Source organism: Chiroxiphia lanceolata, chromosome W (genome assembly GCF_009829145.1).
Source record: "Chiroxiphia lanceolata isolate bChiLan1 chromosome W, bChiLan1.pri, whole genome shotgun sequence".
In the NCBI taxonomy this organism is placed as follows: domain Eukaryota; kingdom Metazoa; phylum Chordata; class Aves; order Passeriformes; family Pipridae; genus Chiroxiphia; species Chiroxiphia lanceolata.
The window spans coordinates 1,659,563-1,675,360 of record NC_045670.1 but is presented as its reverse complement, the minus strand read 5'-3'; the positions used below and the strand labels follow the sequence as shown (position 1 = coordinate 1,675,360).

Genomic DNA, 15,798 nt, shown 5'->3' with positions numbered 1-15,798 from the left:
AGGTAAGTCATATGAGGAGCGACTGAGGCAACTGGAGAAAAGGAGACTCAGAGGTGATCTTATCACTCTCTACAACTATCTGAAAGGAGGTTGTGGCAAGGTAGGGCTTGACCTCTTCTCCCAGGCATCTAGCAACAGGACGAGAGGACATAGCCTCAAGTTGCGCCAGGGGACATTCAGGTTGGACATCAAGAGGAATTTCTTCATGGAAAGGATTGTTAAACATTGGAATGGACTGCCCAGGAAGGTGGTGGAGTCATCATCCCTGGAGGTTTTCAAGAAATGACTGGATGTGCCACTTAGTGCTATGGTCTAGTTGACAAGGTGGTGATCGGTCAAAGGTTGGACTCGATCTTAGAGGTCTTTTCTAACCTAAATGATTCTGTGATTCTGTAATAATGTTGATAACACACTGATGTTTTGATTGTTGCTAAGTAGTGCTTACCCTAAGTCAAGGACTTTTCAGTGTTTCATGCTCTGCCAGTGAGGAGGTACACAAAAAGCAAGGAATATAGTTGGAACAGCTGACCTGAACTGACCAAAAGGATATTCCATGACACAGAACATCATGCCCAGTATATAAACTGGGAGGAGTTAGCTGGAAGTGACCAATCGCTGCTCAGAGATAGACTGGGCATCAGTCAGAGGGTGATGAGCAATTGTATTGTGCATCACTTGTATTTCTTGGGTTTCATTTCTTTCTCCTTTTCATTACAATTGCAATTACTATTATTGTTATTATTATCATTAACATTATTAGTATTATTATATTTTACTTTGTTTCAATTATTAAACTGTTCTTATCTCAACCCACAAGTTTTACTTTTTTTTTCTGATTACCCATCCAACTAGCAGGGGAGGGAGGGAGTGAGCGAGTGTCTGTGTGGTACTTATTTGCCAGCTGGGGTTAAACCCCAACACCATCTAACAGTCCATTGATCAAACCCATATGCCTCCAATTTATTGGCCAGAATATTTTGGGGGACTGTTTCAAAGGCCTTACAGAAGTCCAGGTAGATGACATCTGTAGCTCTCCCCTTTTCCACTGATGCAGTCACTCCATCGTAGAAGGCCACTAGATTAGTCAGGCATGATTTGCCCTTGGTGAAGCCACATTGACTGTACCTAATGTCCCCCCTGTCATCCATATGCCTCAACATATCTTCCAGGAGGATCTGCTCTGTTAAGGAAACTACCCAGTCTTACCATTCACACGACTTCTCGGAAGCACCAGCTCAGGCTGTTTCTGTGTTGCTGTACCATGAATAAATGGTTTTATGGAACAAGACATCTGAGATTCTGCTATGGGAAACCTGGGGTCAAACTGGTAAGAAAACCTGGTCTGACTGTGTGTGAGGGGGAGTTGTGGGGAGCCAAATGGGGCTCCCGTCAGCTCACTGGAGCCACCTACAGTGAAGGGGCTTCGGTCCCAGAAGTTAAAGTCTTTGTCCTTGGGACTGTGACTGCCAGAGAATCTCACGAATGGTGAGACAGGGTAGTTACCTTAACATGCTTCATGATCTTACAGGTAACAGAGGTGAGGTCGACCTCACCCTGAGTTCCCAGGGTCCTCCTTTTTACAGTTTTTAAAAATGAGTGCAATGTTTCCCTTTTTCCAGTCACTGATGATGTGGTCTGATTGCCATGACTTCTCAAATATAATGGAGAACAGCTTGGCAACTATATCAATTTCCTCAGGACCCCAGCATGCATCTTGTTGGGTCACAGAATCATATAACTATTTAGGTTGCAAAAGACCTCTAAGATTATTGAGTCCAACCATTAACCTAACACTGCCAAGTCCACCAATAAACCATGTCCCTAAATGCCATGTCTACACGTCTTTTAAATGCCTCCAGGGATGGTGACTCAACCACTTCTATGGGCAGCCCGTTCCAATGCTTGACAACCTTTTCAGTGAAGAAATTTTTCCTAATATCCAATCTAAACTTCTCCTGGTGCAACATGAGGCCATTTCCTTTTGTCCTGTCACTTGTTACTAGAGAGGAGGGACCCCCACCTCACTACAACCTCCTTTCAGGTAGTTGTAGAGAGATAAGGTCTCCCCTGAGCCTCCTTTTCTCCAGGCTAAACAACCCCAGCTCCCTCAGCTGGTCCTCATATGACTTATTCTCTAGACCTTTCACCAGCTTCATTGCCTTTCTGTGGACTCGCTCCAGCACCTCAATGTCTTTCTTGTAATGAGAGGCCAAAAACTGAACACAGTATTTAAGGTGCAGCCTCACCAGTGCCAAGTACGGGGAGACAATCACTTCCCTAGTTCTGCAGGCCACACTATTTCTGATACAAGTCAGGATGTCATTGGCCTTGGTCACCTGGGCACACTGCTGGCTCATATTCTTCCCACATAAACTCACGACATCTTTGTAGTCCTCCTGAGTTGCCTGTCCCTCCTTCCAAAGGTCATAAACTCTCCTTTTTTTCCCCCCCAAGTTCCAATCAAAGCTCTCTGTTCAGGCAGGTTGGTCTTCTCCGCCAGCTTGTCTTTTGGCTCATGGAGACGACCTATTCTTGTGACTTTAGGATTTCCTTTCTGAAGAATGTCCAGCTTTCCTGGACTTCTTTGCCCTTCAGGACTGCCTCCCAAGTGATTCTCTCAACCAATCTTCTAAACAGGCCAGTCTGCCCTCCAGAAGTCCAAGGAGGCAGTTCTACTGGCACCCCTCCTTACTTGTCCAAGAATCAAAAACTCTCATTTTGTGATTGCTATGCCTAAGATGGGCTCCGACTATCACATCATCCACCACTCCTTTCCTATTCAGAAACAACAGGTCCAGTGGGGCACCTTCCCTAACTGGCTCCCTCACCAGCTGTCAGGAAGTTATCTTGCACACACTCCAGGAACCTTCTAGACTGTTTCCTCTCTGCTGTGTTGTATTTTCAGCAGACCTCATAAGTTGAAGTTTCCCATGAGAACAAGGGCTAATGATCACAGGACTTCTCCCAGCTGTTTATAGAATATTTTGTCTGCCTCTTCATCCTGGTTGGGTGGTCTATAACAGATTCCCACCATATATGTCTTGTTGGCCTTCCCCCTGATTCTTGAGTAAACACTCAACCCTGTAGATACCATTATTAAGCTCCAGACAATTGAGACACTCCCTAACATACAGGGATACCCCACTGCCTTCTCCTTCCTTGTCTATCCCTTCTGAAGAGTTTCTATCCATTCATTCCAGCATTCCAGTCATGTGAGTAATCTCACCATGTTTCTGTGATGACAACTGTCATAGTTTTCCTGCTGCACAATGGCTTCCAGCTCCTCCTGTCATCCCATGGAACCATGCTCAGGTTCCTCATGTGGTCACAAACCTGATCTTCTCCCATGATGGGAGGGTCTTCTTTCTACCAGTCCCTACCTTTAGATTCAGGGTCTTGAAAGATGTGGGAAGAGAGATTGCCGGTGTCAGGGTGGTTGAAGTCCACCACAAGGATCAGAGCCTGCGAGTGTGATGCTTCCTGTAGCTGAAGTAAGAACACTTCATCAACAGGCTCCCTTGATCTGGTGGCCTGTAGTAAACACCAACCACGAGATTGTCTTTGTTGGCTTTTCCCTTATTTTTACCCATAAGCTCTCAACCCATTCAGCACTAGTTTTCAAAGACAGCTCTCTCCAGTCAATCCATTTTTTTACATAGAGGGCAACCCCTCCATGCCTTCTTCCTTGTCTGCACTTTCTGAGCAGTTTATAGCCATTGATTGCAGTGCTTCAGTTGTTTGATTTGTCCCACTAAGTTTCAGTGATGGTGATTAAATTATAGCTTTCCAGGTGCACAGTGACTTCCATCTTTTCCTATTTGTTACCCATGCTGTATGCATTGCTATAGAGGCACTTTTGTGGACCTATCAACCTTGTTAACTTTTTAGAGGAACGCAACCTAATTCCTTCGTGGCATTTCACCGGTGTCTCCCTGTTCATTCCTAATATTTATTTTATAATTTCTTTTAATATTATATATTATATTTTATATATATATGTAATTATAATTACTTTTCAATATTTAACACAACATACAAAACATGAAATAAATGTTTTTTTCTTCCTGGAAAACAATTTAAAAATCATTTACTACCAAAAGCAACCATAAAAAAATACCATGCTTGAGCAATGATGGATGCTATAAAATCAGCTTTGAAAAGAATGCTCTATTCCTGATAATGGTCAGTTGACCATAATACTAGAATCAATTGATGAGTCTTTCATGTTGGAAATAGAAAATGAAGTATAATAGAGTGGAACAATAAACAAACCTTAAGATGTTTGACAGTGTTATGTTGGTTTAATAGATATCAAAACTGATAAGGTTTTAGCAACCACTGATAATACACAAATCTTCAATTATCCAAAAATGAAAAGACAAAGCATATACATTTTACTTTTTTAACAACTAGAACTTTTATATATAAAACTTAAACTAAAGCCTACTGAGGTCAGCAGAAAGGCTGTCTTGACATTATTGGATTCAGGCTCAGGGCCATAGTGCATTCACAGCTGTCAGACTAGAACTAGTATATAAAGAAAACCATTTTTATCTTAAAATTAATAAAAACTTAGAATTTGCAGTTAAAAAGGCATATTCCATAGGGAAATGTATTCTTAAAAATTCTAGAGGCTTTCTTAAATGCAGTGAAATATCCGCTCTCCTTTTCTTTAAATACAATGCTTACATCAACTCCAGTACACTTTTCTACTCAACAGAATTAAGGAAAGATGACACACACACTAAGTTTACATCCTTCAAAATCATTCCCAAAAGTTTCACGTGAGACACAAAAATTTCACCACATAAAACAAAACAAAAGACAGTCTTATGAGATGTTATCTGTGTTTAACTTACTAGGAATAGGTCTAAGGACATCAGGAATGAGAATCTCCACCAAAGCCTGGTACATCACATGGTCACAGTTACCCATCCATTTCAGAATAGACTCATTTTTGCACAGAACAATTAGTTTTCCTTTTGGAAGTCGATTTTCTATTTCACTCAGATTGCTAGTGTGAATAAATGTAACAAATGGAAATGCATTTACATACAGATAAGAACAACAGATTTTGAAATAGATTATTTAATGAAAACTTTATAGATATCTCTGTTACATCCAATTGAAACTCTAACTTGGTCATATGAAACTGGGGGAAAAAAATGGCCTCCAAAGTTCTGCTCCAGACCATAAATTATGCAGAGGTATGATAAAATGGTCCTTGCAATTTAAACAGACCAGACAATATATTGTGAAGAGATACTTTGAATTTAGTCATCCAAAGGAAAAAATAGAAGATGTATACAATAATTTCAAGGCTGCAGTTTGACATATACCAACAGCCTATATGTCAAATATCAGGCAACAAAAATTTAACCTGAAAAACTGCTGATACCAGAAAAGGTTCTTAGTCTATATGTAAAACTAAGTCTTTCTTTGATTTGACTCCTGCTGTTATATCATAATGGTGAACAGTAAGCAAAGAGACATTTACTGACCTCAGTTCAATAATAACTGTGTCGTCAGCTGGAGCAGAGGGAGAAAAGCGCCAGAAAGTTTGCCACAATTTTTCTATCAGGCTAAACTGAAGATTCACAATAACATCCACAATTGCCTGAAAAAATATAAAACCAGTGCAGATAGTCTTCTATGTGATTGCCCTCCAATTCTTCACAGGGGTATAGCTGCCCCAGTCATTTTGCAGAAAAAATATTAAAATGTATGCTTATAAATAAATGTATAATATACTTTTTAATAACTTTTTAGCAAAAATTTTTCCAACTGTCCAGACTAGTGTGGACAGAGACTCAGATCAGGCCAAGAGGAAATACATGGAAGCCTCCAGAAAAGAACCTAAGCACATATACCAGGTGAATTCACCTAAACAGAACTTTTAATACTATTGCAAACACAAAGGAAACCTGGTATTTCATTAATTTTGTTACTTCATTACATGCTTTAAAACCCCATCAACAATAATTTTAAAACACATTATTCAATATAAAATGTGGTTTTAAGTTCTTAAACAAACTACTTCTTTAAAACTTGAAGAAAAATTGAGTTTGTTTTTAGCATAAACATTAGAAATAATTTAATCTAATTTCAACTCCTATAAAAAAAGCAAAATTCTGAATATATATTATCTAAAGTTTGTTTTATCTAAAATTCTCAAAACCTACACATGATTACATTCCAGTATTGGTATTCTATTACCTATTATTTTCTTTCCCTGTTAAGAGAGAAATTCCAGAAGTCTTTTTGCAAATGTCCTTTCTGAATAAGCAAAATATTTGAGGAGTGTAAAAGATACAAGTAGGCTGACCGTAATCTGCTTTGTGTCAGTCATCCTGTTGAACTGATTCTCACTAGAAACACCAATTTTCAAAGAATGATTTCTGTGAAATGCCACTTTTCTTACCTCACAGTGTTCTCGATAAAGACTTTGCAGTGATTTTATGTCCTCAAGGGTAGTACCATCTGGCAGAGAAGATATTTCAAGTTCCCCAAACTCTGGAAGTACTCGAGATGCATCTGTTTCCATGACAACATAACAGAATAAAGCTATCGCAAAGTATGCCAATTATAGTTTGATTAGAAAACATTTAAGGATGATGTAAAGAAATAAAGTCTAGAAGGTCATAATGCCCAAAGAGGAATGTCTTTCATAGTTAATATATTTTGAAGTTTAATTTGTGAACAAACCAACTATCTATTTTTACAGCAAAAGGAGATGTTAAATTATTCTTGACAGATAGCAGAAAAAAATGATCACACATACATCTTGTATCTGTATAGAAAAAAGATAAGACTCATTTTCAGAATATGACAGGATGAAGCAGAATATTCATGTCAGTACATAAGAGATTAATAGAATTTAATAGGTTTTATTTTGATCAACTGAATAGTTTTTGAATTGACATGAATGTTAGGGTTTAGTAGACTCAGTAGCATATATTTATTTGAAAATAAAAAGACTTTCGACTGTAGCCAACATGTGCTTTTACTATTTCTCATAAATGTTTCCCACAGATATACTGGTATGGGGGGGAAAGTCCACTGTCAACCAGGGGGACAGTGGAACAAAAATTCAAAAACCTGCTAACTATAACCTAAGGTTCCCAATGATTTTGGTAACAGCAAGGTTAGGCCAAATCCCAATACATGAATTCAAAACAAAGTGTACAATTACTGCAATAACACATTTAATAAGCATTTTTACATTAGCAAATATAAAAGCCAGGATGCCATTGGCCTTCTTGGCCACCTGAGGACACTGCTGGCTCATGTTCAGCACCCCCAGGTCCTTTTCTGATGGGCAGCTTTCCAACCACTCTTCCCCAAGCCTGTAGCGCTGCAGGCGGTTGTTGTGACCCAAGTGCAGGACCCAGCACTGCGCCTTGTTGAACCTCATGCCACTGGCCTCGGCTCATTGATCCAACATGTCCATATTCCTCTGCAGAACCTTCCTACCCTCCAGCAGATCAACACTCCAGTCCAATTTGGTGTCATCTGCAAATTTATAGAGGTGCACTTGATCCCCTCATCCAGATCATCAATAAAGACATTAAACAGGACTGGTCCCGAGATTGAGTCCTGGGGAACACCACTTGTGATCACCTGCCAACTGGATTTACCTCCATTCACTACCACTCTCTGGGCTTGACCATCCAGCCAATTTTTTACCCAGTGAACAGTGTACCCATCCAAGCCATGAGCATCCAGTTCCTCCAAGAGAATGCTGTGGGACACAAGCCTTTCCTTCATCCACTAGGCAGGTTACCTTGTCATAGAAGGACATCAGGTTATAGAATCATAGAATGGTGTGAGTTGGAAGGGACATTAAAGATCATCTGCATCACTTGTGTGACTTGTCCCACTATGTCTATGTGATGGCAACTATGTCATTGTTTTCCTACTGCACCATGGCTTCCAGCTTCTCCTGTTTGTTGCTTATGCTGCATGCATTGATGTGATACACTTCATTTGTGTTACTGATCCACTGCTTGACCATTCTCAGCTGCTTCCACGGTTTCTAGCACATCAATAACCCATGCATCCTTGCTACTGCATGTATCTCCATCACATACCTCTACTGAGCAGACTGAAGGACCTCTCTAGCACACCACCCCTCAAACAATGGCATACCATCCCCAGGCTTATCTCCAGTGTTCCTGATTTTATTCCCTTTAAATCTAGTTTAAAGGTCTCTCAGTGAGCCTTGCTAACTCCTGTACAAGGATCCTTTTCCCCCTTTGAGACAGGTGTACCCCAGTTGTTGCCAGCAGGCTCGGTGCCATGTAAACCCATGATCAAAACCCCCAAAATTCTGCCGGTGACACCAGGCTCAGAGCCAGGTATTCATATGTATGATTTTCCTTTTTCTACACCCATTGTTCCCTGCAACTGGAAGAATAGAGGACAACACTGTTCACACTCCAGATCCTTCAACCAGTCATTCCAAAGCCCTGAGGTCCGTCTTGATTGTCCTCAGACTTCTTGTTTGGACTTTATTGTTGCCTACCTGAAAAAACAGTAATGGATAATAATCAGAGGGCCGTACCAGGCTACAGAGTTTCTTGGTAATGTCTCTTACTTGGGCCCCAGGGAGGCAGCAGACTTCCCTATAGGTTGGGTCTGGTCAGCATATCAGGCAGGCCTCTGTTTCTCTCAAAAGGGAGTCACCAATGACAACTACTCTTTTTTTCTTGACTGAGGCAGTTGTGATGCAGGGGGTAGACTTACTCACGTTAGGCAACTCCTCCAACCTGTATGGATCTTTGTCCATATTGTAGTGTATCCATATTATATTTGTGTTCATCTGTAAGTGGCATTTGGGGATATGGTTTAGGGGTAATTATGGTGGTGCTGAGTTGATGGTTGGACTAGATGATCTTGATGTTCTCTTTCAACCTTGATGATTCTGTGCCTGTTCTTCAAGTTCTAGAGCCTCATATTTATTGTAGAAGGGCACCTGGGAAGCTGAGGTAAGCCAGGAGGGGATTCGTCTGCTGCCTCAAGTAGACACCTGTTTCCATTGCTCCCCCATCTCTTAAGTCCCCTCCTTCTACCTGGTGGTGAGAGAGTAGAGGATCCTTTGCTTCTTGTGATGTGGTTGGTTGGTGTATTTGCCTAAGGGATGGTAAAGAGTGGTTCCACCACTCAACCTCCTCCTGAGACTCCCTGATACTTCTTAACCTTTCTACCTCCTCTCTTGAGCAGATCATCCACTTCATCACACCTCACACAACTTTTGTCTCTACTGCCATCCAATACAGTGCCAGGCTCTGGCACTCCCCGTAACCCAAGACCTAGATGGCAACTTTGTCTGTGTCACCACATCCTTTCTGGCAAGTGCAGAGGACATAGTTCCCCACCGAGCGGATACGATAACTCATCTCCTTCTGAGAGGGTAATGACCACCAACTGAGCTGACCTCTTGAGCTGGTGGGTGATTGCATCCTCCCTTTGCGAACTGCCAGGCAACACCACGCCCTGTTTACCTACTCTGCTCTCTGTGTTCCCTAAGAGATACTTTTGTAGGGGTGGGGAATGGACGTGTCACTCCTGATCCCACCCATACTGAGTCAGCGCTGCCTCTGAGTCAGAGCTTCAGAGCTTCCTGCTGGGGGGAGGGGGGCTGAGGCACCTCTCTGTGCTAATTTCAAGGTCTTGCTGCTTCAGGAACTCTCCCCACAGTCCCTCTGCATGATCCTTGATTCCAGAGCATGTTTGCCAGAGCAGTTTGCCTCGGAGTCTTCATCGCAATTGCATTGCAATATATTTTAAATCTACCATGCAAGTAGATTTTGCACATTTTTTCCTTTTATATTTGCATGATGCATATTAAATATTGCAGAAGTCTTGCAATACAGAACATATAGCTCCTATGAGTATCTTTTTGTTCTATTAGCAATGAGACAACAGTATAACACATCTTTTCATACCTAAAAACTGTTGATGATGTTGACTTTGGGCAATTATAGTTTGTTCAGCAGATGTACCTGTCTGTTGACCACTTCCTGTGAAACCATCTGCAACTCCATCCACTTTCTGCACAGGCTTGTACCTACAAAATTATCAAATACAAAATTATTCTTTATGTTCACTTTTTTTGTAAGTGCAATATCACACTCTGTTCTGCCTGATTTCCCAGTCCCAATATACAGTTTTACTAGTTCACACAAAAAAAAAAGTAACATCAGAATAATTGTAGCAAGGAAACAGAACACTGGCAATGCATTATAAAATTCATAAAGTGGATATCGCAGCACAACTACCAATTTCTTGTGGAATTTAGTTTTAAAACTACGCCACTAACATCTAAAGCTCATTTACACTATTTCCTTTTCCAAAGGACTCGTCTTCTCAGGAATCAAGTAGCTCAAAAATAAGGTTTAATCATCTAAAGAGGGGCCATGCACCTGTTTGAAGACAAAGGAATTTAAATAATTTTAAAATGTAACAAACTTCTCATGAACTCAGAAGGTCTGAGAAGACTACTTAGACTTGAACTAAGTAGCTGAAGTAGGGGAGGTTCAGACTTGATATTAGGAAGCATGTCTTTACTGAGGGGGTGGTCAAACACTGGAACAGGCTTCCTACAGAGGTGGTTGATGCCCCAAGCCTGTCAGTGTTTGAGGCATTTGAAGAATGCCCTTAATAATATGCTTTAACTTTTGGTCAACCCTGAAGTGGTCAGGCAGTTGGACTAGATGATCGTTGTATGTCTCTTACAACTGAAATAGTGTTATTCTATTCTATTCTATTCTAAACTCTTCATCAGTCAAGTCACAAAAGCTTTTATAAAGGATAAAAAGGACAAAGATACAAATAGGAGTCCTGGTTTGGATGGTCAGATGTTAAAACTATCACACGGACAGGCTGAAGCCTCTGCCTGCAATCTTCAACACAACTGAAAATTCTGCTACAGTTCTTAGTGGTAAGAACTTGGAACCTTTGTCCTGAAATAACTTTTTTTGCCAGAAGAAAACTAGAGAAACCTCGGTGCAGGAAGCAATGCATGTGAACTGTTGCTCAAGTCTGAAATTGCAGATTGTAAGGCTTTATATTAACTTTAGAAACATCAACAAATTCCACTCTGAAAATGCTCCTCTTAAGAAGCAGTTGAGTCAGATGTGAGCATGTTGTCACTTTGATCTTATTAAACAGATAATAGGAATGCCCTATGTAACTATTTAGATTTTAGTTTATGAGAAAGCTCCCATAAGAAACAAACATCCAAGGTTCTGGTCATTCTAGACATATATTTAACTATACAATAACATAGAACATGTGATATATAAGATGTATACTTCTCAAAGATGCCTCTTGGCCTGATTAACATAGAGCATGATAACTTTAGGAAGGTTAATACTTGGAAACAAAAACTTCTGTTATCATCTTAATCTATGGGACTTTTACATGATGTTTGGTTATTTTAAAGGTTCAGGATAAAATCCCAGGCCTGCAGAAATAAATAGCACAACTGTAATCAACTTTAGAAGACTAAAGTTTAATCTCTAGTATCACAGTAACATTGAACTCTTATGGATAAAGTTCTCATCACTTGATAGATCTATTTGCAATCCCAAAATCTCATTTTGTAAGAACTTTTAACTTTATTCTCATTATACTTTATCATTAAAAATACCTGGCAGAAGATCAATTTCTATTTTTAAATTAAAATCAGTATGTTCACATAGTTCCACTAGTTTCTACAAAATTTAATATTTAAAAAACTTTTCAGCTCTTGGAGTAGAATCCAAAGTGCCTTGAATGCATAAAACTAACAGTCCTTTGAGTTTCTAGGGTTTAAAAAGAACTTTCACACACAAAAAAAATCTAGGTGCTAGGAATCCAGATTATCCTGTCATTTGCTCCAATGTACTTCAAGTAAAAAATCTTGGTGAAAAGTCTTAATTCTGGCATTATTACAGGTGACATTATAGGAGTCAAACAGTTTTAACAGCTTTTACAGGCCAGTCAGCCTCAGTTTGATCCTGAGAAGGTGATGGAGCAGCTAAACCTAGGAACCATTTACAAATGCATGAAGAAGGTGGTGATTGGGAGTAGTCAACATGGATTCACCAAAGGGAATTCACACTTGACCAAACTGATAAACTTCTACAATGAAATGGCTGGCCTGGTAGATGAGGGGAGAAGCAGACAGTGAGATGGACTGAGAATTGGCTGAACGGCTGTACTGTAACATGGCAAGATTTTGGTAGTGGGGGTCTGCAGAGATGGCTTCTAAAAGGAGACAGGAGATGTCCCCATGTCAGAAAGAGTCAGTTTCAGCCAGCTCCAAGATCACAGAATCATAGAATCAGCTGGGTTGGAAAGGACCTCTGAGATCATCAAGTCCAACCCTTGATCCACTACCGCCATGGTTACTAGAACATGGCACTAAGTGCCACATCCAGTCTCATCTTAAATACCTCCAGGGACGGAGAATCCACCACTTCCCCGGGCAGCCCATTCCAATGCCTGATTACCCTCTCTGTAAAGCATTTCTTCCTAATATCCAACCTAAACCTCCCCTGACACAGCTTAACACCATGCCTGGGAGAAGATTACTGATAGTTGCCTGGGAGAAGAGACCAACCCCCACCTGGCTACAACCTCCTTTCAGGTAGTTTAGAGAGTGATGAGGTCTCCCCTGAGCCTCCTCTTCTCCAGGAAGAACAATCCCAGCTCCCTCAGCCACTCCTCATAGGACTTGTGTTCAAGTCCCTTCACCAGCCTAGTTGCTCTTCTCTGGACCTGCTCCAGCACCTCAATATCCTTCCTGAAATGAGAGACCCAGAGTTGGACACAGTAGTCGAGGTGTGGCCTCACCAGCGCTGAGTACAGGGGAAGAATCACTTCCCTGGTCCTGCTGACCACACTGTTCCTGATACAGGCCAGGATGCCATTGACCTTCTTGGCCACCTGGGCACACTGCTGGCTCATGTTCAGCTTCCTGTCAATCCAAACTCCCAGGTCCCTCTCTGCCTGGCTACTCTCCAGCCACTCTGTGCCCAGTCTGTAGTGCTGCATGGGGTTGTTGTGACCAAAGTGCAGGACCCAGCACTTGGTCTTGTTGAACCTCATCCTGTTGGAATCAACCCAACTCTCCAGTCTGTCCAGGTCCCTCTGCAGAGCCCTCCTGCCTTCCAGCTGATCGACACGCCCCCCCAGCTTGGTGTCATCTGCAAATTTGCTGATGATGGACTCAATCCCTTCATCTAAATCATCGATAAAGATCTTAAACAGAATTGGACCCAACACTGATCCCTGGGGGACACCACTAGTGACCGGCGGTCAATTGGATGCAACACCGTTCACCACCACTCTCTGGGCCCGGTCCTCCAGCCAGTTCCTAACCCAGCAGAGAGTGCACCTGTCCAAGTCATGGACTGCCAGTTTTTTCAGGAGAATGCTATGGGAGACGGTGTCAAAGGCTTTGCTGAAGTCCAGATAGACCACATCTACAGCCTTCCCTTCATCCACCACGTAGGTTGCCTGATCATAAAAGGAGATCAGGTTGGTCAGACAGGACCTGCCCTTCCTAAACCCATGTTGACTGGATCTGATCCCTTGTCCATCCTGTAGGTGCTGTGTGATTGCACTTAGGATGATCTGCCCCATAACCTTGTCAGGCACTGAGGTCAGACTGACGAGCCCACTGTTGGCCAAAGTCTGAGTCAATCAGAGACATTAGTAGCTCCTCTTTGATAACATATTTTAAAAAGGGGTAAAAAATGCTGCACAACAGCATCTGGGAGAGAGGAGTGAGAATATGTGAAAGAAAAAACTCTGCAGACACCAAGGTCAGAAAAGAAGGAAGGGGAAGAGGTGCTTCAGTTGCTGGAGCAGAGATTTCTCTGCAGCCCATGGTGAAGACTATGGTGAAGTAGGTTGTCCCCCTGCAGCCCATGGAGATTCATGGTGGAGCAGATATCCACCCTGCAGCCTGTGAGGAACCCACATGAGAGAAGTAGATGTGCCCTGAAGGAAGCTGTAGCCCATGGAGAGCCCACACTGGAGCAGGTTTGTTGGCAGGACCTGTGGCCTTATGGGGGACCCACGCTGGAGTAGTCTTTTCCTGAAGGACTGCACTCCGTGCTAAGGACCCATACTGGAGAAGTTCATAAGGGACTGCAGTCTATGGGAAGGACCCTCATTGGTGAAGTTCATGAAGGACTGTCTGTTGTGGGATGTATTCCACACTGAAGCAGGCAAGGAGAAAGGAGAGGTAGAGACATGCATTATGAACTGACTGCAACCTCCATTCCCCATCCCTCTGTGATGTTCGGGGGGAGGAGGTAGAAGAATTGGGAGTGAAGTTGAGCCTACAAAGAAGTAAGGGTTGAGAGTAAAATTTTTTTAGACTTGTTTTTATTTCTGTCTCAGTTGAAGAGACTGGAAAGTTTACTAAAGAGGATGAGTTATGAGACAAACCAAGTTTCTCTCTCTCAGCAATTGTGAATTCAAAATTAAGGGGCTTTAATCGAGGAAGTGTGGAAAAAACCAGAAGAAATAACAACCCTTTATTAAAAGATATATGTATGTTGGCAAGAACAGTAACAGAACACAAAAAAACCCTAGGCAATAGTCCTGTACCTAAAAAGTCCCCTTCAAACAAAAGGAAAAAAAAAACAGCAAAAAAAGTCTGAATGAATACTTCTCTGTCCTTTAGTGCAGTCCTAATTGTGGTCTGCAGGGGGCTCTGTTGGGTTGCTGGAAATGTAGAGCCTGCAGTTCTCTGTTGTGACCTGCAGGGGGTGCTGTTGGGTTGCTGGAAATGTAGAGCCTGCAGTTCTCTGTGTTGACCTGCAGGGGACGCTGTCGGGCTCTGGTGGTCACCACGAGGGGAAGGGGGTCTGGGGGGTGGTCTTGGATCGCGGGAGAAGTCAAAAAAGAAAATGTGGGACCCTTCCCCCAATGGAAGAAAGAGGGAGAGGAAAGTCCCCAACGGAACTCACTGTTGTTCCCAGATGACGGTGTCTCAAGGTTTCTCTTCTCTCTCCCTCAGTGGGCACAGAACTCTCCGATGAAAACACAGTAGGTTCCGGTTGGAGTCACGAGGCAGTGTGCAAAGCCAACTGAGACCAATGATCCGGCTTCACCAGGACGAGAAGCCAGAAAGCCTGGCTTCCAGGTTTTTTCTCCAAAAATACCCACACACAGACTCCGTCTCCATTCTAGAGGGTGAACTCTGCAGTCTACCTCTCTCCCCTCCGAGCAGAGCCAGTCAACCCCTCCCAAAACTCCTCCCCTCTCCCCCCAGCCTCTGATGGGCCATCAGCTAGGAATGCGGTCTGGCTAACTAGTTCTTTTGTAAGGTTAATTGACTCCCTTTCCATTCAAACTCCGTGTTTCCTACAGTGGGGGCAGGGGGAAGAAAAATTCTCCTGGATTTCTAACCTATAACAATTTCTCTTTATCCAACTCTGATTGACAATAAATTGAATTAATTTCCCCAAGTTGTGTCTGTTTTGCCTGATGGTAATTGCTGAGTGATCTCCCTGTCCTTATCTTGACCTACGAGTATTTTGTCATATTTTTCTCCCTTCTCCAACTGAGCATCTTGGTGGGCAATTGGCAGTCAGCCAAGGTCAACCCACCACAATGGTCGGGCCCAGAGCGTAGTGATCAGTGGCAAAAACTGTAGTGACTAGCAGTGTACCCCATGGGTCAGTACTGGGGCCAGTCCAGTTCAACATTTTCACTAATGATCTGTATGATTGGGCAGAGTATACCCTCAGCAACTTTGCAGACAGCACCAAAACTGGGAAGAGTGGCTGATATTAC

At 42.3% G+C, this 15,798-nt stretch overlaps 1 protein-coding gene across 1 annotated transcript in view; it reads right to left on the bottom strand.

Annotated features, from left to right (window-relative positions):
• Positions 1-15,798, bottom strand: part of LOC116780087 (transcription factor RFX3-like) — a 102,122-nt gene that overhangs the window by 20,762 nt on the left and 65,562 nt on the right. The window contains exons 7-10 of the mRNA XM_032674569.1: positions 9,948-10,069; positions 6,422-6,534; positions 5,502-5,617; positions 4,860-5,014 (exon numbers count right to left, since the gene is read on the bottom strand). Coding sequence (XP_032530460.1) covers positions 4,860-5,014; positions 5,502-5,617; positions 6,422-6,534; positions 9,948-10,069 — 506 coding nt within the window. The remainder of the gene's footprint in view (positions 1-4,859; positions 5,015-5,501; positions 5,618-6,421; positions 6,535-9,947; positions 10,070-15,798) is intronic.